Source organism: Dasypus novemcinctus, chromosome 7 (genome assembly GCF_030445035.2).
Source record: "Dasypus novemcinctus isolate mDasNov1 chromosome 7, mDasNov1.1.hap2, whole genome shotgun sequence".
Lineage (NCBI taxonomy): Eukaryota > Metazoa > Chordata > Mammalia > Cingulata > Dasypodidae > Dasypus > Dasypus novemcinctus.
Window position 1 is genome coordinate 14098106 of NC_080679.1, and position 25607 is coordinate 14123712.

At 37.8% G+C, this 25607-nt stretch overlaps 1 protein-coding gene across 1 annotated transcript in view; it reads left to right on the plus strand.

Annotated features, from left to right (window-relative positions):
- Positions 1-25607, plus strand: part of DNER (delta/notch like EGF repeat containing) — a 379425-nt gene that overhangs the window by 277824 nt on the left and 75994 nt on the right. Inside the window, exon 8 of the mRNA XM_058299983.1 lies at positions 24983-25207. Within this exon, the coding sequence (XP_058155966.1) occupies positions 24983-25207 (225 nt within the window). The remainder of the gene's footprint in view (positions 1-24982; positions 25208-25607) is intronic.

A 25607-nucleotide genomic window follows, 5' to 3' on the forward strand; every position in this document is an offset into this window, starting at 1 on the left:
TGAGGCAGAATTCCTTCTGATCCCTGGAATGCTCAGTTCTCACTCTTCAGACCTCTGGTGGATTAGATGAGGCCCACCTACTTTACGGATAATCTCCTGTACTTAAAGTTAGTGGATTGTAGAGGCTTATTTCATCTATGAAATACCCCTACAAGACAATTAGGCTATGTTTGACCAAACAACTGGACACTGTAACCTAGACAAGTTGACAACTAAAATTAAACATACACACATTTTCTCTGAGAATTTTTTTTTTTTTAACTAAAAAATGCTTGCTTCTCCCATTAACAGTGGGGACAACAGCAGCAGTGTAACTTGGTGAATGACTAGGATCCCATCTTTTACCCTTAGCTCTACTTCCCCTTTTGGAATCATCTGATACCCAGATTAGTGCTGGCAGGTGGCAGTCAGAGGCTGAGTCTGATGATTGAACAATAAATAACAAAACACTAAAATATTATAATAAATTAATAGAATAAAATGTGTGCTTTTCTTTTTTGTTTGGTGTGGGTTTTTTTTCCTTTTTTTTTTTTACTTGAAGAGGTAGGGTATACCTAACTAGTAAACACAAATTCTAATTTTTTAAATCTTGCATGTGACAATTATTTAGCATTCTTACAACTTTTTAGCTTTAAAAATGGAGGTACATCTTCAGGTGTTGTTCCTTTCTTTTGACTCACGGTCCTAACAACAGCCTCAACAGTCGCCAGAGCAAGGTCGACAGCATCTGCCTTTTGCTGGGGCCTATTACATGCCAGGCACTTTGAAGTTAGTTTCAGCATAACTTAGCAGTTAACAGCTGAGATTCAAGTGGCCTCTGCTGCTTACATTTGAATCTCTGATTGTTTACTGCCTGGTGACCTGGAACAAATTATTTAAGCTTAAACTCTCCTGCCCACCTTGGTAGAATGAGGGTAGTGTTAGCACTAATCTAATGGAGTTGTTGTAAGGGTGAAATTAGCTGTGAGTATATGCTGCTTAGAACAGTGTCTAGCATACAGTGAGTGTTTAATAAATGTTAACTATTTAATCCCCACCACAGTTGTATAAGGTAGATACTATTATCCATTTTACAGATGAAATTTGAGACTCTATGATCCTGGTGGACCGTGATGTTCACTAGCTTTGTCTGATTCTGAAGTCCATGCTCTTTCTGCTACAGTGACTCTCTTTCTAATCAAGTTCCACCTTGTGTGATAGCTATTTGGTGCACATCTGCTCTCTGCCATGGGGCTCTGGGCTTACTGAGGACAGGGATGCTAAACATTCTTGTATTCTTTAGAGCACTTAGCCCTTGCCTTCCATGTAAGTACATATGAGTCATTTGTTGAATGAATGAGCACATATCTCAAACTGTTCCAACAATATAATTTTATGTAGGGGGTGGGACTGTAGATGGAGTAACTAATGTTAACTAATATAAACAAATGAATCTCACTGGTGACACCAAGTTGCAAATTCAGGAATGTGGGGGCTTGGTTCTCATTTGATTGTTTTCATCCTGCCTCATTAATGAGTAGTTCAGGAATCATTCAGAGACTTGGCAGAATTTATATGAAGAATTTGTGGGTCCTCTTCTCTGGCTTTCTTCTTTCCCAGGATCCTCCCTTACTCTCCACGGTTTCACCATCCTGGACTCCTTCCCAGGTTCCTCTGGCAAGAAAGAGCAAATTTGAATTTTGGAGTTTTAGTCATCCTGTGCCACTGCCACAGCTGTGGCTGCCCTCAGAGTAAACCTTCAAAAATCATGAAGTGCACCTCGTGTTGGCTGCTGCTTCCATGCTTTCATTCCCCCCCAAAACCTGCCTGCTTCTGTTCACTTTCCAGTGCCTTCAGTCCTGTTTCTTTCTTTTTTTTTTGTCCAGAGTTTACAGTTGTTATTGGTGGGAGGATGCTTGTTAGAAACTCTTTTCCATCCCAGAAGCAGAAATTCCATATAATTATTCTTAAAGAAACAAATACTCTTTAAAATAGGTGCATAACTATCCTAGAACTAAGTATAATGTTCACTTTTCCCTGTGGCAGAATTTATCTCCTGATACCTACCCCTCTTTAGACCATAGCAATTGAAGAAGCCTGGAATACAATTTTTGTCTTTACCTTGGACCAGTGTCATGTAATTTCATCCTGAGCCTTATTCTGGGCTGTTCAGATCTTGGCTCTGACTCCTACCACCCTCTTAAGATAGGAAGAACAGAGAGATTCAGGCCTAAGAAAAAATTGAACAAACTGTTCAGGTTTAGATAAAGCTGTGAAAATGAAAGAATGTTTTGTTAAATATTTTATTTTGTTTTTGGTGATGTAAACTTTCCTAGCTCTGTCATTCCAGCCTCAATTTCCTCAACCTCAGAGCGTAGTCCACAGATACCCTGATGAACTAGAGGAAAGACTGTTTTGTTCTACCCTCTTTTCTCATACCCACTGTTTCTCTTAAGTCTCTCTCTCTTTCACTCCTTTCATCTATTTATTTTTAATTAATTTCTATTTTCATCTGAGTAATATGTACACAAGATTAAATGATCATTGGTCTAAAAGCTTTGTAATAAAAAAATTACCTGTCTTATCATTCCCCACTGTCCAGTTCCACTTTTAAAAAAAATTTATTGAAGTATATCACTCATACATAAACATGCATAAACAATAAATGTATAATAGTGGTGAATTTACAAAACATATATAACATCATACAAACATATGTAACATCTCACCCTACCACCAATAACTTACATTGTTTTTAAACCTTTTTAACTAATGATTAAAGAGCATTGTCAAAATATTACTACTAAACATTTTCCCCCCAACCAACCCTATTATTATTATCTTTATATCATTTATATATGAACATACATAAACAATTAAGTGAACTTACAAAGCAGACGTGCATAACATCATACGGGGGTCCCATACATCAACTCTGCACCAACACCTTGCATTGTCATGAGACGTTTGTTACAAACTATGAAAGAACACTGTCAAAATCTTACTACTAATCATAGTTCTTATCTTATATTTGGTGTGTTTTTTTCCCCAACCCACCCTATTATTATTTTTTAACTATATATTTTTATGACAGAAGTTGTAAACTTATGAAACAATCCTGCACATGTGCAGAATTCCTAAACAACACCCCTCCATCAACACACCACTATGTGGTGTGTCATTTGCTACAGATAAAATAATATCATCTGATTATTGCCATATCCATAGTGTACATTTGGCTCACATTTTCCATACTGCCTCAGTATCAACACAGTACATCTTTTGCATAGATGCAAGAATACTACTACTAACCACAGTCCATAAGTCACTCCAGGTGTCTTTTTCCCATGCTTCTCCACATTCCCAACACCCTGCAGTAGTGATATACATTTGTTCTGGCTCACAAAGGACACTCTTGCATCTGTACCATCAACCACAATTCTCACCCACCTCTTGGTTTGCTGTGCTATCCAGTTCCTAGATTATTCTCTAGCATTCTGTCAATTGGCATTTACATACCTAGACTACCATTTTCAGCCACATCCCCATTCATAAACTAGCTGTTACTCACTGTGTTACCATCCACTCTATACATTTACACAATTTTACAGTAAAGCCAACTAAAACTTCTACATATATTAATCATCGGTAGTCTATTCAGTCTTCCTCTTATCTCCTTTAAGAATCTACCACCTACCACCCGGTCTTGAAGATATTTTCCAATAACTTCTTCTAGAAGTTTTATGGTTCTTGCTTTTCAGTTCTTTGATCCATTTTGAGTTAGTTTTTGGATAAGGTGTGACACGAGACCCTCTTTCCTCCTTTCAGCTATGGATGTCTGATTCTATCAGCACCGTTTGTTGAGTGGACTGTTCTGCCCGAGCTGTGTGAGTTTAACAGGGTAGTCAACAATCACTTGACCATGCCTGTGAGGGCCTGTTTCTGAAGTATGAATTTGATTTCATTGGTCTATTGTGTCCGTCTTTAGGCCAGTACCATGCTGTTTTTACCACTATAGGTAGGTATTATGATTTAAAGTCTGGAGATGAGGGTTCATTTTCCCTTTTTATGATATTTCTGGCTATTCAGGACTCCTTACCCTTCCAAATAAATTTCATGATAGTGTTTTCAATTTTTTCTTTAATGCTGGTGGAATTTTTATCGGGCTTGCACTAAATCTGTATATCAATTTGGGTAGACTTGACATCTTAATGATATTTAGTCTTCCAATCCATTAGCATGGAATGTTCTTCCAGTTATTTAGGGCTTTTTTGGTTTGATTTAACATTGAGTTGCAGTTTTCTGAATACAAGTCCTTTACATCATTGGTTAAGTTTATTCCTGAATATTTGAGTGTTATCTATCATATTTTATTTTCACCACTCTTTTGACAGTTTTAGTTACTTTTATGGATATAATCTTCATTTCTAGACTCTCTTCCAGGCCCCTCTCTTCTGTCTTTTCTTTTTAGGCTCTAGCACACCCTTTAGCATTTCCTGAAATTCTGGTCTCTTGCTTAGAAATTCTCTCAGTTTTTGCTTATCTGTGAATATTCTAATCTTGCCCTCATTTTTGAAATATGGTCTTGCTGGAGATAAGATTCTTGGCTAGAAGTTTTTCCTCTTGTAGTATCTTAAATATATCAGACCACTGTCTTCTTTCCTCCATGGTTTCTGGTGAGAAATCAGCACTTAATCTTATTGGATATCCCTTATATGTTATACATTACTTTACTCTTGCTGTTCTCAATTCTCTTTGTCTTTGGCTTTTGACATTCTATGAGTATGTGTATTGGAGTTGGTCTATTTGTTTTTTTTCAGATGGGAGTACGTTGTGCTTCTTGGACAGAGATATCTATGTTCTTCCATAGGGTTGGGAAATTTTCTACCATTATTTCTTTAAAATGGAATCTTCTGCCCCTTTTCCCTTCTCTTCTCCTTCTGGGGCACCCATGACATGTATGTTTGCATGCCTTATGCTGTCATTTGGTTCCCTGAGAGCTTGTTCATTTTTTCCCTGTCTTTTCTTTATCTGTTCTTTTGTGTGTTCACTTTCAGAGGCCATTTCTTCAAGCTCACCAATCCTTTCTTCTGCCTCTTCAAATCTGCAATTATATGATGCTAATGTTTTTTTAATTTCACTTATTGTGACTTTCATTCCCATAAGAGCTGCTTTTTTTCTATGTATGCTTTCAAATTCTTCTTTGTGCTCATCCAATGTCCTCATTATAATCCTTAATCTCTTCAGCTATTTTATTGAATTTATTAAGGAGATTTGTTTGAACATCTATGATTAGTTGTCTCAACTCCTTTATGTCATCTGGAGGCTCATCTTGTTCCTTTAACTGGGCCATAGCTTCCTGTTTTTTGGTGTGGATTGTAATTTTTTGTTGGTGTCTTTGCATCTGGCCTACCAGAGTATTTTTTCTGGGTGCAGTTTTTCTCTCTAGTTTAGAGGTTCACATTGTTTCTCCCTTGCTGCTTATGCAGTAGGAGCCAAGTATGTAGTTGGTGTTGTAAACTGTGGAGGCTCAAGCTGCCCTCATTGCACCAGGGACCAATGAAGCTTCTTCCAAATTTCTCCTTTGCCAGGGGTAGGGACAGAGTCACAGCTATGTGGAATAATCCATGTGTAGGCCTAGACTGTAGTTGCCCAGAGAGACTGATGAAGCTTCACATCCCTTCCTCCCCTTGGATGGAGCTGCAGGTGTGGGGTAGCAATCTGTGGATGTGGGTCCAGGATGACTGCAGTTGCCCTGGTAGACTTCTGATTTTCAGTCTATGCCAACCTAAGTTCCCTGCAGTTACCTGTATAGGCTGTTGCAGGCCTCCTCAACCTCCTCCCCATCAGAGGTGGGGCTGAAGCCTAGGCGGGCTGCAGGCTGATCTGCTTGAAAGAAACTGGTTCCTGCCAACACTGAGAGTTTCAGTCAGCCCAGCATCCCCTCAGGCTGGGGGCAGAGTCAGAATGGCCGCTACGGGCCTTTTTCAGACTTGGGCTGGTTCACACCCTAGCTGTTCCCAGTGTTATCTCTTAGCCAGCCAAGTCTCCCAATCAGTAGCCAAAATCGGCAGCCAGCCATCTCCTCCTCCCCTGTTTCTGGGAAATGGAGCTTCCAATTCCCATCACAGAACAGCTCCTGGGGCAGCTCGTGCTGCCAGAGCAGGACAATCACTGGCCTCCACGGCTTGGCCAGTAATTTCCCTGAGAGACTGGTGCATGTTCCCACAGCTTCCTCCCTGCTGGAGGTAACACTGGGGCCTAGCCTAGACCTGCAATCTGATCTGGATGGAAAGAAGCCGGTCCCCACCAGCACTGGGATTCTCAGTCCGCCCTGCTTCCCCTCATGCCAGGCACAGAGTTAAGATGGCGGCTCTGGCCTCTTTCTGGCCTGGACAGGCTCCAACCTTAGTTGTTCTCAGGATCATACTGTAGCCCACTGAATTTCCTCATCATAGCTGAAATTTGTGCCCAACCATCTCTTCCTCCCCTATTTTGGGAAATGGAGCTTTCAATTCCAGCTGTGGAACAGCTCCCAAGGCAGCTTGTGCCTCCAGTGGAGGATGGACACCAGCTTCCAGGGCGTGGAGTCTCTACTTACGAGTCTTCTCTGCAGATGGGCAGTCTCCCCCTTCCACTCCTTCAAAGATGTTGCAAGATGCTCTTCTGGCCTCTTGGAGCCCCAAACAGGTGCTTTAGCTAGGTCCAGAGAGCTCTGGGTGTGTGCTAACTGCCCTGTAGCAGGAGCTGACTCTAAGAGCTCCTTATTCTGCTACTGTCTTGCTGATTCTCTCAGTCTAGTTCCACTTTTGACTCTTTAAACTACTTTGATTTTTGTCTCTGTATTGCTGAATAATAAGCATATAAATAATAAATAATAAACAGTTTTTTGATTGATCATTTTAAATATTTTCTTTTGATTTATATAGATATAGATATCTTTCTTTAAGCCACCCACTCCTTCTCATCCTCATCTCAATATAATTAAAACTCAGTTTTATTGTTAGTAATCAGTTATGACTATATAAACATTTACATAGAATAAATTATTCCTCCTTCTCCTCTGGTCTGGACCTGTTGTTCAGTAGGCCTGTTCCATAGCAGTCAGTCAGGGCTTTCCCTGTGCTATAATCTTATGTTCAATTTTACCTCTCTTGTACTAGATCTCACTTTCCAGTTGCTCTGATTATTTCTTTCTTTCCTGGTTTACTCTTTTGCTAGAGCATATCATCCAGTAATTCCTAAGAAAGTGTGGATTAGAAGAAAATCTTTTGAGTCCCTTCATATATGAGTCCTTTCATATCTAAAAATATCTCAGTTGATAGTTTGGGTGGTATAGGAGTCTAGGTTGAAAATCATTTCCTTTGAAATTTCGAAGGCACTCATTGCTTTCTAATAACCTGTGTTGCTTTTGAGTTGAATACCATTCTTACTTCCTCACCTGTTGTATGAGGTTTTACTACTCTTGCCATTCCCTTTTCTCTCCAGCACCTAGCCTTATGCTGTATCTCAAACACCCCAAAGGCTGGTCAACCGTGCTCTAGGGGCACAATGCACCTTAGAACACAAGGCTACCCAGGACCTTTATACTTCTGTTCCTTTGCTGGAAGCTTCTTCCCTCAGTGGGCTTTCTCCTTGCATCATTTAGATCTCCCCTGACTGCACAGTTTTAGATGGTTCTCATCATTCTGTAACCCCTTACCTAGTACGTTAGCTGCAGCATGAGCTGATGATATCTATTTACTTATTCATCTTTTTATTGTCTGTTTTCCTCACTAGAATGTATGATTTTGAAGCAGCCCATGGTACATGGTTGGTGCCTATTAGTATAGGTTAAAGAAATGAATATACAAAGAAAAATATAGACCTTTCTGACTAAACCTCTAAATTTCTGTTGCTAAATAGCCAATTGTTTGTCCTTGTAACTCATAAACTTTTACCTAGGTTTATCTTGTCTGCTACTTTATTTAGTCCAATCTGGGGAAAGTTTTTAACATTCCTCTTTAAGAAATGCTTAAGGTAATTTTTACACTCTTCAAATGGATATTCTTAAAAATTAAAAGTTATATTTTCCATGTAATTCTCTTGGGTCTCTTACATTTGATGGTTTTGTAATTGCTTTTCCTAGATATTCCCCCTTTCTATGCTTTATCTTGCAAAACTGTCTGCTTTCTTCGAACCAGAACCAATGTGGTCTCAATTAAGTTTTCCACAAACATCAGCCAAAACCCCTTCTCCGATTCTAACGTCATTCCTTTTCCTTGTCTGCCAAACCAAATCTCAGGATTTCTTTGAGGCCTGACTGAAAACCCAACTCTCCCATGGAATTTTCTTGACCTGTCCCACCCCTCTAGCAATCTTCTGAATCTTTGCCACACTAGAGTCTGCTCCACTCAGACGGATCACATGCTGACAGCCCAGATGGATTCTTCTGACCCTTCGCAACATGCTGGAGTCATTCCGTGAATGTTTGCAGAAAGAAAGAATGGCCTCAATTTGTTCTCTTATTGTTGCAGATATGTCCTTCTGGTCTCCCCTTTTATAGGATGAACTCTTTGTCAAGGTTCTACCTTCCCGTTGCTTCCATCTGTTGCTCAGCAGAATCCTTAGATGAACAAAAATTTCTACCTTCATTTCAATTCAGTTATTATTCATTTATATATCTTTAATCAAAACATCTAATGGCTCTATTCATCCTTTTCATATTCCTTCATGGTAACTCCTAAAACTTAATGCATATTCATGAATCTACTTTTTCTAACTACCCTATTGTTAAAATATGCCTCTGTCCTTTGTCCATTCATTCATTCCACAAATATTACTGAGTGCCTACTAGAACCAAGGTCTATGCTGGGTGCTGAGATAGACAGGTAAACTGATGTACACCTGTCAATACAGAAAAGGAAAAGTGCTATGAAGGCGATGATCAGAGTCCTGCCATATAGAATAAGAATGGGTTACTTGTCTAGAATGGGGTGGTTAGGAAGGTTTGTTTATCTGTCTAATGTTTAAGCCAAGAACTAAAAAATAAAGAGTGAGGAGGTAGAAGTGAGACCTTCAAGGAAGTGGGAATGGCATGCAGAAAGACTCCAGGTGGAGTATGGTTTGTTATTTCTGGGAACTGAATGGAAGTCAGTGGGACCAGCTCCTAGAGAAGGAGGACTCAGGGCAGTCAGGTGGGGACAAAGCCTACAAGACCTGTTGCTGGTGGGAGGTCAGATTTTATTCTGAGGGTAGCTGCAAGGTATGATAATATTTACGTTTTTAAAAAATGAGTTTGGTGGCAATTTAGTAAATGACTTATAGGATAAGAAAGTATAGGGAATCTCATCAGATTCTCTAGATTAAAGAAGAAATAATTGTGGCATGGACTAGGATGGTGGCAGTGGAGATGAAGCAGAGTGTTTGGATTTGAGATGTGTTTTGGAGATAGCGCCTATCAGATCCACTGACTGGATGGATATGGGAGCCGAAGGAGAGAACAATTGGGTATAATTCCTAGGTCTTGAACCATTTGCCAAGACAGTGAAATAAAGAGTTATGTTTTAAATGGTTTCACACACCATTCTTCTATGTAAACAGTCTTTCCACTGTCAATAAAAATGCCAGTATCACTTTATTCCATATTTTCCCTTATTAGTATTGCAGAAAGCTGTAATATCTAGATAGTTTTCTGTCAATATTTAGAAAGTCTTGCAATTGTCTTGCAATTTAAAATGTTCCAGAAGTATTTTCTTTTAGTCTTAAATATCTGATTTCCGTAATATGTGTATCTCAACAAGGTTGATTTCTTTTCATTTACATGATAAATATTCATATAAATATTGACTCACATATCAAAATTTGAAGCAATAGTCAAATAGCTAAATTATGATTTTTTGCATTAACCCCTCAGTCCTCAGTAGGTTTCTTGTGTAGTTCTGTTTTGTTTATTCCAGTTTAATCCTTTAATCTTTCATCCTGTTCTAAACTCTCCCCTTCCTGCAATCAGTTATTTGTAATCTCTTGGCTGCTGACTGTAGTTCCATGTGTTTGAGATACAGTTTTTCTCTGGAGATACTTTGTTTTCTTTCCAACATTTCCTGATGCCCATCATCTGTATAAATTGAAACAAACTCTTCTAAACAGGAAAGATCACTATGTTTATTGTTTTTCCTGTATTTGATAGTTCATGTTATCAAGTAGTGTTATTTTTTATTCTCTGCCTTTTAAGGAGGATTGTAAATCCTAATGTATTTGCTCATTAGTTTTGAATGTGTCCGTGAATGGGGTTCAACCCAAGAATGTTTTGATTTATCCAATTTTCCAATTTTGTTTTTTCATCCTCTTTCCTTTGCCACCATAACTAATTTGGCTGGCATTTTCCAAAAGAGGAGCTTCCAAAAATATTTACCTTAAAAGATCATTATTGATGGATTGACCAGTGAAATCTCTCCAAGAGTTATGTTATATACGAAAAGAAGTTCACCAAAGGCTAACCAAAGCAATTGTTTTCAGAGTAATAACATTATATAGGAGCAGAAAAAAGTAGAGAGGTTCCTGGTCATAGAAAAAGAGTTTAAAAGTCTACTTATAGGGAAGTAGATGTAGCTCAAGTGGTTGAACACCTATTTCCCATATCTGAAGTTCCAGGTTTGATCCCTTGTACCTCCTAAAAACAAAACAAACAAATGGAAAAACCACCTTTCATTAGGGAGTGGATGTCCCTCAGTGGATGAGCACCTGCTCCCCATTTACAAGATCCTGGGTTCCATCTCCAGCACCCTCTAAAAAAAAAAAGTCTACATACAATGTATGTCTGTATGAGTATATTGAGTGGGTGGGGGTCAGGAAGGGAGGGGAAAATCACGCGAGGGTCTTGATAAATTTTCAGAATGTTTTTTGGAAAGTTGACATCTGTCTGGCCCAGTCTCAGCTGAAGATGACACAAAGCCTTTTTCACCTTGTGTTGTAAAAGATATCTTTTACTAGCACTCATAGTACTGCCCTGCACTCTGAAATTCAACACGGGTGTATTTCATACCAATTTTCAGCTTCCCTTTGGGCCACAGCCTTCTCTAATTTTATATAGGGAAGTCAGCATCACCTAGCATGATATCTGGGTTTTTTTTTTTTTTTTATCCATTAATCCATTACATAGGTATTTCCTTATATATTTAGATACTGAATATACAGTTTGTTATCTGGCTTAGTTCTTGAGACTGTGACATTCAGGCTTTCTGTGATCAGTATCATGTTTACAAGCCAATTTTGATTCAAATTTTCTAAAATTATACATCAGTGCACCTGGAACATGCACTGCAGCACCGGGGCCAACATCGGGCACCAATTAGCAGATGAGTAGGCTGTGCCTTAATTGCCTGGCAGCTGCGTTCTTTTTTTTAAAAAAACAGTTTTATTGAGATACATTTACATCCCATACAATCCACCCAAAGTGTATAAAATCAGTGGTTTTTAAAATATGATCTGTACATTCATCACCACAATCAATATTAGTATATTTTCATTAGTCCGAAAAGAAAACCCCCACCACTAGCAGCTGCCTTTCAATCCCTCTATCCGTCCCCAGCCCGACATAACCACTAATCTAATTCTGTCTCTATAAGTTTATTTATATTTACATTTTATATACGTGGAATCACACAGTATGTAGTACTTTGTGTCTGGTTTCTTTTACTTAGCATAATGTGTTTTTTAATTATTTAAAAATATTTTTAAATTAGAGAAGTTATAGGTTTACAGAAAAGTCAAGTAAAAACTGTAGCTTTCCCATATATCCCCCCTGTTGCTGACACTTTGCATTAGTGTGGTATCTTTGTTTCAACGGATGAAAAACTATTAAATATTACTGTTAACCCTAGTCCATAGTTTACATTAGGTGTATTTTTTCCCCAAATATCACCCCGTTATTAATACCTTGTAATCATGCATCTTGGTTCTTATTTTGATTTTGGGATTATTTTAAAGATGACTTCTCATTTCATAAGGATTTGGTAGTACATGTGGTATATTTACTCTTAAGGACTTAAGTTTCATAGCAGTATTAAAAATATTCTCCTTGTGACATTGGGAAAGACTGAGAATCAATGGGCAGATCAGGCTCAGGACATGTGTGTAAATGCACAGTTTAAAATGTGTAATTGGTAAATAGTTTCCATTTACTAATGTCTTAAATTACAGAATTTAAGATTATGATGAGTATTATCTGAATATAATTTATAGCACAGCACCTTCAACTTCTCGAGTTCTTTCATGTAAGCTGTCTTAGGTGAGCAGCATAGCATGGGGTTCAACAGTATAGATTGCTCGTAGCTGTCCTGTATATTCATTTTTAATGAATGAGAAAACAGAAACATACAAGAGCTAGTTACTTGATTGTGCATCAATAGTTCCTCAATTAGAATTTGATTTGATTATAAATAATAGACACCCTGAATAATGTTGACTTGAGCATTATAGCTTTATACTACATTTTGAAGTCATCTGGTTTAAGTTCTCCAAATTTGTCCTTTTTCAATACTGTTTTGGCTATTCTAGGTCCCTTGCATGTCGATATAACTTACGGAATCACTTTGTCAATTTGCACAAAAAATGTCAGCTGCATTTTTGGCTGATACTGCAATAAATCAATTTGGGGAGAATTTGCATCTTAACAATACTGAGTCTTCCAATCCATAAACATGACATATCTCTTTATATATTTGGGTGGTTTTAATTTCTCTAAGTAATGTTTTATGGTTTTCAGAGCAGAAGTCTTATACATATTTTGCTAAATTTGTTCTTAAGTATTTTATGCTTTTGGATACTATAAATGGCATTAAAATTTCATTTGTAGTTGTTCTTAGTTTAGAGAGAGACAATTGATTTTTTGTGTATGATTTTATAACATAATTTTGCCAAATTAACTTATAATTTTTATTATAGGTATTTTTTATTATAGATAATATAGATACCTTTATTTTGTATAAAATCATGAGTCAGTGGATAAAACAGTCTTATTTCTTCCTTTCCACACTTATCCTTGTGCTTTGTTTCTTTTACTTTTTGAACTATATAGAATCTCGAGTAAAGTACCAGACATTAGCACTGAGGGTAGACATCCTTTATTCTATTTTAGGGAAAAATATTCGATATTTTGCCATTAAATCTGAAGTTACTTAGGTGTGTGTTTGTTTAATAAATGCCCTATCAGACTGAGGAAGTTAGCTTCTAATTTTAGTTTGATGAGAGTTTCTTTTTTATGAATTTTGTCAATTTTCCCACATCTATTAAAATGATTGACTTGTATGTGAAAAGTATGTGTATTCTGAGTTTTTGGGAATAGCGTTCTATGAATATTAATTAGGCCAAGATGGCTGATAATGTTATTTAAATATTTATATACTAACTCATTTTGTCTATCCATTCTATCAACAGCTATAAAGGGGTCCTTTCTGATGGCGTCTGCTTCTCACTTTAGTTCTGCTAGTATTTTCCTCCATGTATTTGGAAACTTATTAGTTACCTACACATTTAGAATTGTTGTGTCTTCCTGATGGATTGACTACTTTTTTGTATTAACGTGTCCCTATAAATCTTTGATAATATCTTTAGTCCTGAAGTCTGCATTTTCTTTTTTGCTAGTTTTTTCTTATTTATTTATTTTTATTTATTCTTTTTATTTATTAAAGTAATTGTAAGTTCACAGAAAAATCATGCAGATGGTTCAGAGTTCCCATATACCTTCCTCTCACACACAGTTTTCCCACTATTAACATTTTGCTTTAGTGTGTTACCTTTGTTATAAGTAATATAATAATATTATTATAATTATACTATTGACTAAAGTCCATAGTTTACATTAGGGTTCATTCTTTGTGTTGTACAGTTCTATGGTATTTTTTTTTTGTAGTAACTTACATACACCTAGAATTTCCCATTTTATCCACTTCCAAGAAAATAATTCAGTGGTGTTAATTATCTTCACAAAGTTGTGCCTCCATCACCACCATTATTTTAGTTTGCTAAAGGCTGCCAATGCAAAATACCAGATATGATTTGGCTTTTGTAATGGGAATTTATGAGGATAAAACCTTATAATTCTGATTGTGAAAATGTTCAAATCAAGGCATCATCAGAGATGCTGTCTCACAAGAGGTTGGCTGCTGGTGATCCTGGACTTCTGCTTTGTGGCAAGGCACAGTGCCAGCTGGTCTCTGCCTTCTCCTCCAGGCTCACTTTCTTCCTGAGCTCAGCTGTGGGCAATCAGGCCCAGAGCAGCCCACTCCTCTCTCCTGTCTCCTCCAAGCCTGTAGCTAGTTTCTGCTTTGGGCTGCTCCATTTGAGACTTCTCTATGTGTGTTTCTCTGTCTTTCTGTGGCTGTAGGCAAATGTGAAAGAATCCTCTTTCAAATGGCAGGTTAAAATGGCTGCTTTCCCCCTCGCCTCTCCTCCATTTATTTAGGACTCCAGGAAGAGGATTATTACCTGTGATCTTATCATAGGCCCTTAACTGAAATGATCTAATCAAAAGTTCCCTTAACTGAATATAACCACAAGGTCCCATATAGAACAAGTTTACATGCACAAGAATTGGTTAGCTTAAGAACATAATTTTCTGGGGTCCACAAAAGACAAACCAGGACAACCATCCATTGCCACAACTCTGTACCAATCAAGTACTAACTCCCCATTCCCTATCCCCACTGGGCTCCTGGCAATCTGTATTCTAGTTTCTGACCCTATGAGTTTGCTTATGCTAATTAGATCATGTCAATGAGATCATACAGTATCTGACCCTTTTTGTCTGACTTATTTCACTCGACGTGATGTCTCCAAGGTTGTCTCTTGCATCAGAACTTCATTTCTCTTTACAGCCAAATAGCATTTTATCATATGGGTAGACCACATTCTATTTATTCATTATTCATCTATTGATCAACACTTGGGTTGCTTCCACCTCTTGGCAGTTGTGGCTCTTTTAAGATGTACTGTAACATCCATTTTTCTTCTTGCAGTCATGGTATTTGTCTCTAGGTGTTTTGTCATGTCTACAGACCAGATCGGTCAGGCTTTTCATAAGGTCCAGCTCACCGCCATCACATTAACACAATCACTGCCCAACCTGCTGTTCATCGTTTGTTTTCCTGGTTTCCTAGACACAGATCTCTTTGTCTGCCCGTCCTGCTACCTCCTTCATCCTGCATCTCCATGGCAGCAACTGTGCTCACCCTTCTCCACCACTGCTGACCCAGGAGCACCCCCAACAACTCAGCCCCCACCTGGGAATCTGATTCAGCTCTCATTCCCAGGCCTTTAGCTTTAGTCTTGAGTGAATAAATTCTAATTTTTCCTTACCAGAAGTCAAATTCTGATTTGCCCAGAATTGTTGATTCCATTCTTGTGTTCCTTATCTCAATTCTCTGAGCTTTTGTTCCAATGGTAATTCATTTTCAAGAATGTAAAATTGAACAGGTTAAGTATTTATCTGGTGGTCCTATCCAATCATGGTGGAAACTTGAGACCTGGCTTGGTGCCATATCCCTGTGCTTGGTGCCATGCTCTGGGGCCAGCTGGAGGCTGGGTCCAGTGAAAGTGCAGCACAAAAGGGGGAGGGAATTCTTACTTAGGGGCCGCAAGTTTGCCGGAAGTCTACATTTTCTAATATTAACATAGTCACACCAGGTTTCTTATGCTTACTGTTTTCATAGTGATTCTTTTCCCATCCTTTTACTTTCACTCTTCATGTGTCTTTATATACAAAGTGAGTTTCTTTTAGAAAGCATATAGGTCTTACTATTTTTATACAGTCTGACAATCCCTGCTGTTTCATTAGAGTGTTAGTCTGCTTATATTTAATGTAATTTTTTAGCTAGGTAGGCATGAGTCTACAATATTGCTGTTTTCTATTTATCACATGTATTTTTTTTTGATTTATTATTCTTTTCCAGCCTTTTTGGGGTAAATCAAATATTTAAAATATTTTATTCTGTCTTCTCAATGAGGTTTTTAACTGTGTACCTTTTAATTTCTTCTTCTTTTAGCATTTGCCCTAGGTATTATAGTATGTACCCTTAACTTACCACAGACTACTTAAAATTAACATCGAATTCACTTCAGGTAAGGTTGAAGAACTTAAAGACAGTGTAATTCAATTAACTTCATTCTTTGTTTTATTTTTGTTTTTATATGTTTTACTTCTATGTGTGTTATAATGCTATAATGCAATGTTATCTTTTAAAAATAGTTACTAAAGAAATTTATAAAGAAAAAAGTATATTTAATATTTACTCCCAAATGTACCATTTCCAGTGCTCTTCATTTCTTCCTATAGACTTGAGTTTCCATCTATTATCATTTCCATTAGCTTAAATAACTTCCTTTAATATTTCTTGTATTATGGATCAATATGCTGGCAACAAACAATTTCAGCTGTTCTTTATCTGAAAGTATCTTAATTTACTCTCATTATTTGAAATTATTTTCCCTGGAAATAGAATTCTAGAAGATAGAGTTATTTTTTCACCATCTGAAAGATATTTCATTGTCTTTTGCATCCACAGATCCTGAAGAAAAATCATCTGTCATTATTATTATTGTTCCATGTATGTGGTTTTTTTTTTCTGACCCCTTTTAATATTTTCTCTTAATTTTTGCTTTCAGTAGTTTGACCGTGATGTGCCTATTTGTTTTATTTGGATTTTTCCTTCTTAGAGTTCACTGAGTATATGTACCTTGCTGTTTTCCACCAAATTTAGAAAAGATTCGTCTCTCATATCTGTGCTAGATATTAGAATGGATAAAGGGGTAAAATAGTGAAAGGCAAAGGGTGCTTGCCAACTGTCTTTTAAGGAAACGTCCCAAAGACTCCCTCAGGATATTTCCACTTACATTCCTTCATTCAGAACATGGTTCCAGGTCTACATCTAGTTTTAGTGAAGGCTGGTAAAATGTACATTCATTCTGTGCAGCCATTTGACCAGGGATTCTATTACTGTGGGAGGAGGGGAGACAGATATTAGGGACAACAAGCAGTTTCTGTTTTACATAGCCAGTAAGTGGCAGAGTTTTGACTGATCCTGAAGCACCTGTCTTCCATCATTGGCTGGCCCTAGAAATCAAATGTTATGGCAGAGAATGCTGTTTAGGAGCTTAGATTTGCGAGTGAGTTTTCCTGGGTTTAAATCCAGTATCTGCCACTTATTAGCTATGTAACCTTGGACGAGTTACTTGATTTTTCTGTGCTTCAGTTTGCTCATCTGAAAATGGGGATGCAATATATATATATAATGGGGCTGATGTGAGAGGTAAATGAGTTAATATAGTTTAAAAAAGTAGAACAGTACCTGGTGCACATTTGTGTTTGCTCTTAACAGACATAATTTCAACAGACTGTCTTTCTCAGCAGAAATACTCTTGCCTGCCATCTTTTTTCCACAGCTGTTTGCCCCAGCACCCCACCTCTATTCACCAGCCCCACCAGGTAGCCCATTAACTGTGTTCATATTCAGACAGCAGTGTGTGAGCACCTCCTGATTCTGGAAAATTCCCATTAGGTATAGCCATGGGGTCCATCATGAAGGATTCATGTGAATGTGAAATTTGCTTTTATACTAGAGATTAGCTAACAGGTCAGTTTCTTTCCAGTTTCCCTCACCTCTAACTAAGTGTACAGGAAACTTGAAATTTCCCCAGAACCACTGCTTCAAGGTAGAAGAATCCAATATTTATTGAGCACCATATACCATCTTATTTAACCCTACCTAGTAGGTATCATTCCCAATTTTGTTGGGAAAACTGAATAAAATGATTAAGTACCTTGCCTAAGGCAACATAGCTAGTAAGAGGATTCAAACATTGGTTTTATGGCTTTGAGTTCCTTATGTTATGCAGCCTTACTCCTTTTACTTTTAGGAAGGTCATTTAGGAGGTGACTGAAAAAGATGTGTCATTTCCAAAAGGGTGTCTTATGAATAAGAAGATAACAATTACTTAAGTGATAGAAGGAAATAGAGAATTTACTTGTCAAAGCACTAACATTTTCAAAATTGACTCAGCATTTACACCCACTAACATTTTCAAAATTGACTCAGCATTTACACCCATGAACTTCTTTTCTACTAGTTATTAATAATCTTGTGAGTCAGGAAAATGATCCCTTAATTGCCCTACCTCACATGCATCTACGTAAAGTATATTTAGATATACCTGGAATTTATTTATTATAACAATATCATTGTACATTACATTATGTTTTTTAGACTGGTTGATATCCCAAGGGTGTTCTCTCCACAGTTTATACTGTGGTATACTAGCATACCCTGAAAAAATATATAAAGTATTCATTCTATTCTCATCCTGCTTTTTGTCTTACTGAATTGGTAATACAAGGGAAATTTTAATAATAAAATACAGGATTCTTGAATTAACTGCAGTGAAACTTTTTGATATTCAATTTAACAAACACTTATTGAACATCTCTCTAGTGACATTTTCCTTTAGTATATAATCAATTATACTTTCATGTCATTTTCATAAAGCAAAGCAAAACAAAACTCTGCCTCTGGCCCACATTTCCATTTAGATACAATAATATATCACTTATTGCATTGTATAAGTTAGCTTTTTTTTTTAAAGATTAATTTAATTTATTTATTTCTCTCCCCTTCACCCCCTACCCCACCCCAGTTGTCGGTTCTCTGTGTCTATTTGCTGCATGTTCTTCTTTGTCCGCTTCTTTTGTTGTCAGCGGCATGGGAATCTGTGTTTCTTTTTGTTGTGTCATCTTGCTGTGTCAGCTCTTGTGTGCAGCGCCATTCCTGGGCAGGCTGCACTTTCTTTCGCGCTGGGCGGCTCTCCTTACGGGGCACACTCCTTGCGTGTGGGGCTCCCCTACGCGGGGACACCCTTGTGTGGCATGGCACTACTTGCGCGCATCAGCACTGTGCGTGGCCAGCTGCACACAGGTCAAGGAGGCCCGGGGTTTGAACTGCGGACCTCCCATGTGGTAGACAGATGCCCTAACCACTGGGCCAAGTCTGCTTCCCTATATAAGTTAGCTTTTGATGCATAACAAACCATCCTAAAACTTAGTGCTTAAGTCAACAACCATTTATTTAACTTATGATCCTTGTAGGCTGACAATTTGGGCTGGGTTCAGTTGGTCATTGGCTTGGTGGATTTGAGGCTATCAGGTCAAAAATAGCCTCAGCTGGGCTGACTTGCTTAGTTTGGTGTGGTCTTCCATCTCCCAGCAGGCTAGGCTGGGCTTGCTTACCTGGCTTATGGGTAGGGTTCAGTGGTATTTTTGGCACCTCCAGTTTTGACATTCAGTGACACCTTTCTCTTAGTTTCCTTCCTATCTCTTGTGACTTGTCCATCAATCCATCATCAAATGTATACTAGTTTTCAGGCTCTGTGCTAGGCATCAGCGATATAAAGACAAATAAGCTATGTTCCCTAACTTTAATGGATGCAGAAACCAGTTATAGGGGAGTAAGACAACTATACCAATGTCCAAGTATAGTAGCTGCTCTGAAAGACTGAAAGAGAGAGAAAGAGAGAAGAGATCCTGGTGTCCTGCCATGTGGTGATCAGGCATATGGCAGGCTTGTCTCCTCAGCCTTCGGCTGCTCTGTGGGCCCAGCCCCTCGAAGGCTGCTTTCCAAGCCTCTGTGCCCTGCTGATTCCAGGACCTCTCTCAGCCTCTCGGGTCTTCCCTATTTTCCTACAGTCCTCTCTCTCACATGGCAGGATCAGTATGGCAGCTTTCTTTCTCTCTGTGTCTTTTTTTTCTCTCTCTCCCTCTGTGTCTCTGTTTATATCAGCCTCAGCAAGAGGGTGGAGACACAAGCTGGCTCATGCCTCACTGACATAGTCATATCATAAGCCCTAAAGTAACCCAATCAAGTAATCTAATCAAAGTCCCCTTAACTGAATTTAATGCAATCAAAGGACCCCACACCTACAGGAATGGATTATCTCAAGAACATAATCTTTTGGAATTCAAAAAAGAATTTGAAATTGTCACAACATTCAATTGTCTCTGGTTTCAAAGTCCATGCTCTGTAACATTGTTCCAGAGAGAAGCCGCAGACATGCTCTGTTAGCGAAATGATTTGTCAACATTTTACAACAGGAAAAGTTCAAGCATAAATTTGAATTGTAGACTGTTCTTGAAAATTCAGATGATTTGGTAACTGTCCCACATTCTTGAGTGGCAGCATGTAGCTGCAAATGGAAGCCAACACCTTTAGAAGGCACATACCTCCACAGTGTGCTGCAGCCCTTCCCACTCCGTTGCATTATACCTGGCTCACTTTCCTCATCTACATTATCTGCCTGACTCCTACTGGCATCTGAGTTTTTGTCTCTTAATAGGTTGTTTCCCTGGACTCAGCTCTCTCTCTCTCATTCCTCCATCATCCAACTAATGCCCAAATCAACAATGTTGCTTGTAAAATCATTCCCTAGTCTGTCTCACATTTTTTAATCCTCATTGCTACAAATTAACCCTCACAAACTCTCACCTCAATTATGCAAGTTAACACTTGGTTTCCTGCTTCTTTTCTCAACCTCCTCTCATCCACTTTCCACATTGCTTGCCATTAGGGATTACAAAAGTTGCAAATAGATGATGTACAGTAGCCTCAGAATGAAATGTGGACTTCTTAGTGTGGCATTTAAGACCATTCATGATCTGGCCTCTTTGACCAGTACCCTCATTTATGTTCATTTTCTCTCAATCCTTATATTGGTTCTTTCCAGAGATATAACCCTTCATGTATCCTTGCATTTTTACCCAGTTTTACTTTCTACTTGGAATGTTCTATGCAGATTATATTAAATTTGTAACTGAGTATGTGACATGAAGCTAGAGTGATTGCCTTTTGAAAACTAATTTTTTTCCTTTATTTTGACTTAATCACAGCATCTTCCTAATTAGTCCAGTGTTCACTTCACTTCTGTGCAGTATAACAGAGTACTTAAGAGCTTGTGTCCCAACTCTGCCATTGACTAGCTATGTGAACTTGAACAGGTACTTCTTATTTCTGTGTCTCCATTTTCTCATCTAAAAAGTAGGGCTACTAAGAGTTCTTACATCATTATGATTTCTATGAGGGTTAAATGAAGTAATACATGTAAAGGGTTTATTACTACCTGTTGCATAGTCAGCCCTCAGTGAATGTTAGCTGTTGCTGTTATTATTATCATTTTAATTTCATTCAATCATTCATACATTCATCCAGCAATGGATCATGACCTATTCCAGGAATTTTGATATACATATCTTTTTTAGACTTCACAACTTTATGAAGAAATTAACTTCAGCCCTGTTTTCCAGGTGAGAAAATTAAAGAGGTTAGGACCTGTTTTGGATGCAGAGGTTGCTCAGAGCCAGGAATCCTAAGTCTTGTTTCCGTATGTCCTCACTCTCTTTGTTAACATGATGTGTCAACATCAACATGGATTCCACTGAGAACTAATGTAACCAACATCTCTTCTACTGGATTCTAGTAGTTTTAAGTATCTTTTTATGTTCCTTACTTACGTGTAAACTTCCCATATCTAAGGTTTCCTATCTGTGATCTTCCATGGGTGTTCTTTCAAATCAAGTTCTCCCCCATCTTGATCTCAGATGGTTTTCATGTGACCTATTCCCAATCCCCCACCCTCCCTACCATTAGTGCAGTTCTGCTTCAGAGAAGAGAAGGAATCGAAATGTCTTGAATGTGATTTCTATGTCTGCATTTACCATTCGCTCTGAGCTGCTGTTTTGACTAAGCTAGCACCTAACCTTATCTGTAGAAATTATTATGAGCCTGAATTTCTTGTAAAGAAATCAGTACATTCATAAGAATTAACCTATAATTACATTAGTTTTTCTTAAGTCATAAGAAAATTTTGAGGTTCTAACTGAATTCAAGCTCCTGGTTGACTTGGCCAATTCATATACCAAATCCTTCAGATTAAGGAAAAATTACATTTAAATCATTTGTAGTGTCACACTCAATGAGTAGATTAAGTGGACATTTCACATTTCAAATGGTTATACTGCATTTTCTAGACACAAAGAATAATTAATTTTATTTTGTGCCAAAATTAAGAGATTTGAGGTATTAAATCCCAAATTTGAAAATAGCATATATTACTAGTGATGACAACATGTAGTGCTATCATGGAGTGATACGTGCTTAAGTATCTTCTTTTCAATCAGAGTAAAATGGAATATATCTCATAAAGGATAGAATTCTAGTCTATTCAGGGCTGCCAAAGAATCTGTGGAGAATTCAAATGTTATTAAAAGTGATTGCATATTAAATTTTTAGTATTATTACTAAACTTTGAAAACTATCAGAACTTTATAAAATGTTGAATAATATTGGAAGTTTTTTGCAAATTTTCTATTTCTACACAGAATAATATGTTATTTATGCCAATTTATGAGTGATGCTTCAGATAATTAAATCCTGGTGCTATTTTTGTTTATTTTATATTTTCACTGTGTCAACAACAAAATTTATTAATATAGCCAAAAGTACTGTGTGAAGATAGATAAATATAAATTTAAATGCAGATATGAAAATGAAATAGAAATCAGAATAAAAATCATATGAGAAAAATTAACTTTTCATTTCTAAAATTTGAATACTCTTGATTTTCCAACTGTTCCTAAAGAACTAAAGGAAGGAATAAGTGTTGCCCAAAGCATCATTAAACCCCCGTATACAACTACACACATCTGCAGACCCACACTTTATATGCATGTATGATTTTTAAACTTTAGAAATATTGAAATGTACAAAGACAAGACAAAATGTCACCAGTACAATAACCACATTTAAAATAAAAAAAATGTTAACAACGTTATTGAGATATAAATTATATACCATAAAATTAATTTAGTGTATGATTCATTGCTGTTGTTACAGAATGGTACAACCATCACCACAAATCTAATTTTAGAAATTTCTTTCAATTCCAACTGACACGTCACTCCCTTTTGCTGTTAATCCCTATTCCCTCACTAGCTCCAAGGAATCACTGATCTACCTTCTGTATCTATATATTTGCCTTTTCTGGACATTTCATATAAATGAAATTACATAATGTGTGATCTTTTTGCATCTGGTTCCTTTTACTGAGTATAATGTTGATGTTTGTACATGTTGTAGTTGGTACCAGTACTTAGTTCCTTTTTATTCATCATTAATATTCCATTGTACAGATATGCCACATTTTGTTAATCCATTACAATAACCAATTTTAAAAAAGCATATACTCAAGAAATTGTTAATAGTGGCTGTTTCTGGAAAAGGGGAAAAATACCTACAGTAAGACAGAAATTTTTCATTGTTTGCTATTTATATGGTTTTAACGTTATAAATTACGGTTCATCTCTTATTTGTTAAAGCAAAGTAAGGAACATTGTATTAGTCAGCCAAAGGCGTTCTGATGCAAAATACCAGAAATCTGTTGACTTTTGTAAAAGGTATGTATTTGAGATGGACGCTTATAGTTACCAGGCCATAAAGTGTAAGTTACTTGCCTCATCAAAATCTGTTGCTCCATGTTGGAGCAAGATGGCTGCCAATGTCTGCAAGAATTCAGCCTTCCTTTTCCTCTTAAGGCTCCATGGTCCCAGCTGCTTCCAATATCAGCTGTAGGCTGGGTTAAGTCTCATCTCTGTCCTGGGGCTCATTACTCTTTGGGGCTCAGTGCTCTGTTCTCTCCACAAGGTCAGTTGTAGACTATCAGGCTCTCTCTCTTCTTGGGGCCTCTTCTGTGTGTATGGAGCCATCTCTATTCCTCTATGTTCTTCTCCTGTGTGTTTACTTCCCGGGATTCCAGCACCCAAATTCTCTCTCTGCCCTGTAGTTTTCTCTGTGAGTCCCTGCCCAAAAATGGGGTAGGGGACTCAATGTCCTACTGAAATGGCCCAATCAAAGCCTTAATCATAATTTAATCAAGTAAGAGTGAAACTCCTGAATCTAATACAATCTAATATGCCCAGAGTAACAGACCAGTTAACAAACATAATCCAAAATATCAATTTTTGGAATTCATAAATAATGCCAAACTGCTACAAATGTCTTCCCCAAGCAATGTGTATAAAAGGAGAAGTAAAAGCCCTTTACGGCCCCAAATCCCACCTTCCAGAAGGCAAACTCCATTCATTTATTTTGACATCTGTTTTAGTTTCCTTGGCTGCTCAAGCAAACACCATGCAATGGGTTGGCCTAAATGATGGGAATTTATCATTTCACAGTTTTGAGGCTGGTAAAGTCTAAATCAAGGTAGCATCCTAGTGATGCTTTCTTCTCAAAGTCTGGCATTCTGGGGCTGGCTCCTGGCAATCCTTGGTCCTTGGGCTCCTCTGTCACTTGACAGTGCACATGGCGGCCTCTCTTGACCTCTCTCTACTCTCCCAGGTTCTGTTAACATTCAGCTTCTTGCTTTTTATGGCTTTCTCTCTTTCTGTCTAAATTTCATTCTTCTTATAAAGAACTCCACCGATAGTACAAAGACCCATCCTGATTGAGGTAGGCCACATCTTAACTGAAGTAAGCTCATCAAAAGGTCCTATATGTAATGGGTTCACAGCCACTGGAATGAATTAAGTTTAAGAACACGTTTTTCTGGGCTACATATAGCTCCAAACTACCTCAGCATCTGTCTACATGACATATACTCATCCATATGCATGTATGCACAGAAATATGTTCATATACCTGTTTATGGATGTATCTAAGCAGTCATATATTTATATTGTAACAAAAATGGAATCACAGACTTAACATTTTAACCCTAGGTTACCAAAGCTAAGAAAATGGTCTCCCTTACCCTTGTTGGGTTGTGGCAGTCTGAAAACAGTGTTAATGAATTAACTGGTTAATTAAGTCACAATGGAGAGATGTTAAAACCTGTGGATTTGGTTTATTAGTTATGCGTAAATTCATTTTAATTTTTCTTACCTTCTCCACCCCCCCCCCCCTCACCCCCATGCCCATGCATTTTCTCTCAGGCTACTTTGGATCTGCTTGTGAAGAGAGAGTGGACCCGTGCATCTCGTCACCTTGCCAGAACAACGGGACCTGCCACGGGGACGGGGTGCATTTCAGCTGCACCTGCAGCCCCGGCTTCACCGGGCCAGCCTGCGCACAGCTTGTCGACTTCTGTGCCCTCAGCCCATGTGCTCACGGCACGTGTCGCAGCCTGGGCACCAGCTACAAGTGCCTCTGTGATCCAGGTTGGTTCCTTCCCGAGACTGCCAGCCCCTTCTTTCTCCAGGCTCACAGGCTTGATTTTTGTTCTGCATCAGAGTGAATGTTGTCCTGCTGAATGTGGTACATTTGTAAATAGATGTGAACGCCTCGGATTTATGACAAGCTTTCTCTTTACAAAGTTCTTCTCAGCAGGGTTTAATGAACTCACCTTTTTTGTAGAAAAATTAGAAAATACAAGTATGCAAAATGGAGACAACTAAAAACAGGCTTAATCTCATAATAGCTTAATTATTTTTAATAATTATTATAGATCCTTCTGGAGCTTTTCTGTATTATGTATCTGTTAATACTGTGTTCTTAATATGCTTTTTTCCATTTTCATGTCCATAGAAAGCAGAATGCTATCTAATTAGGATTTTTTAA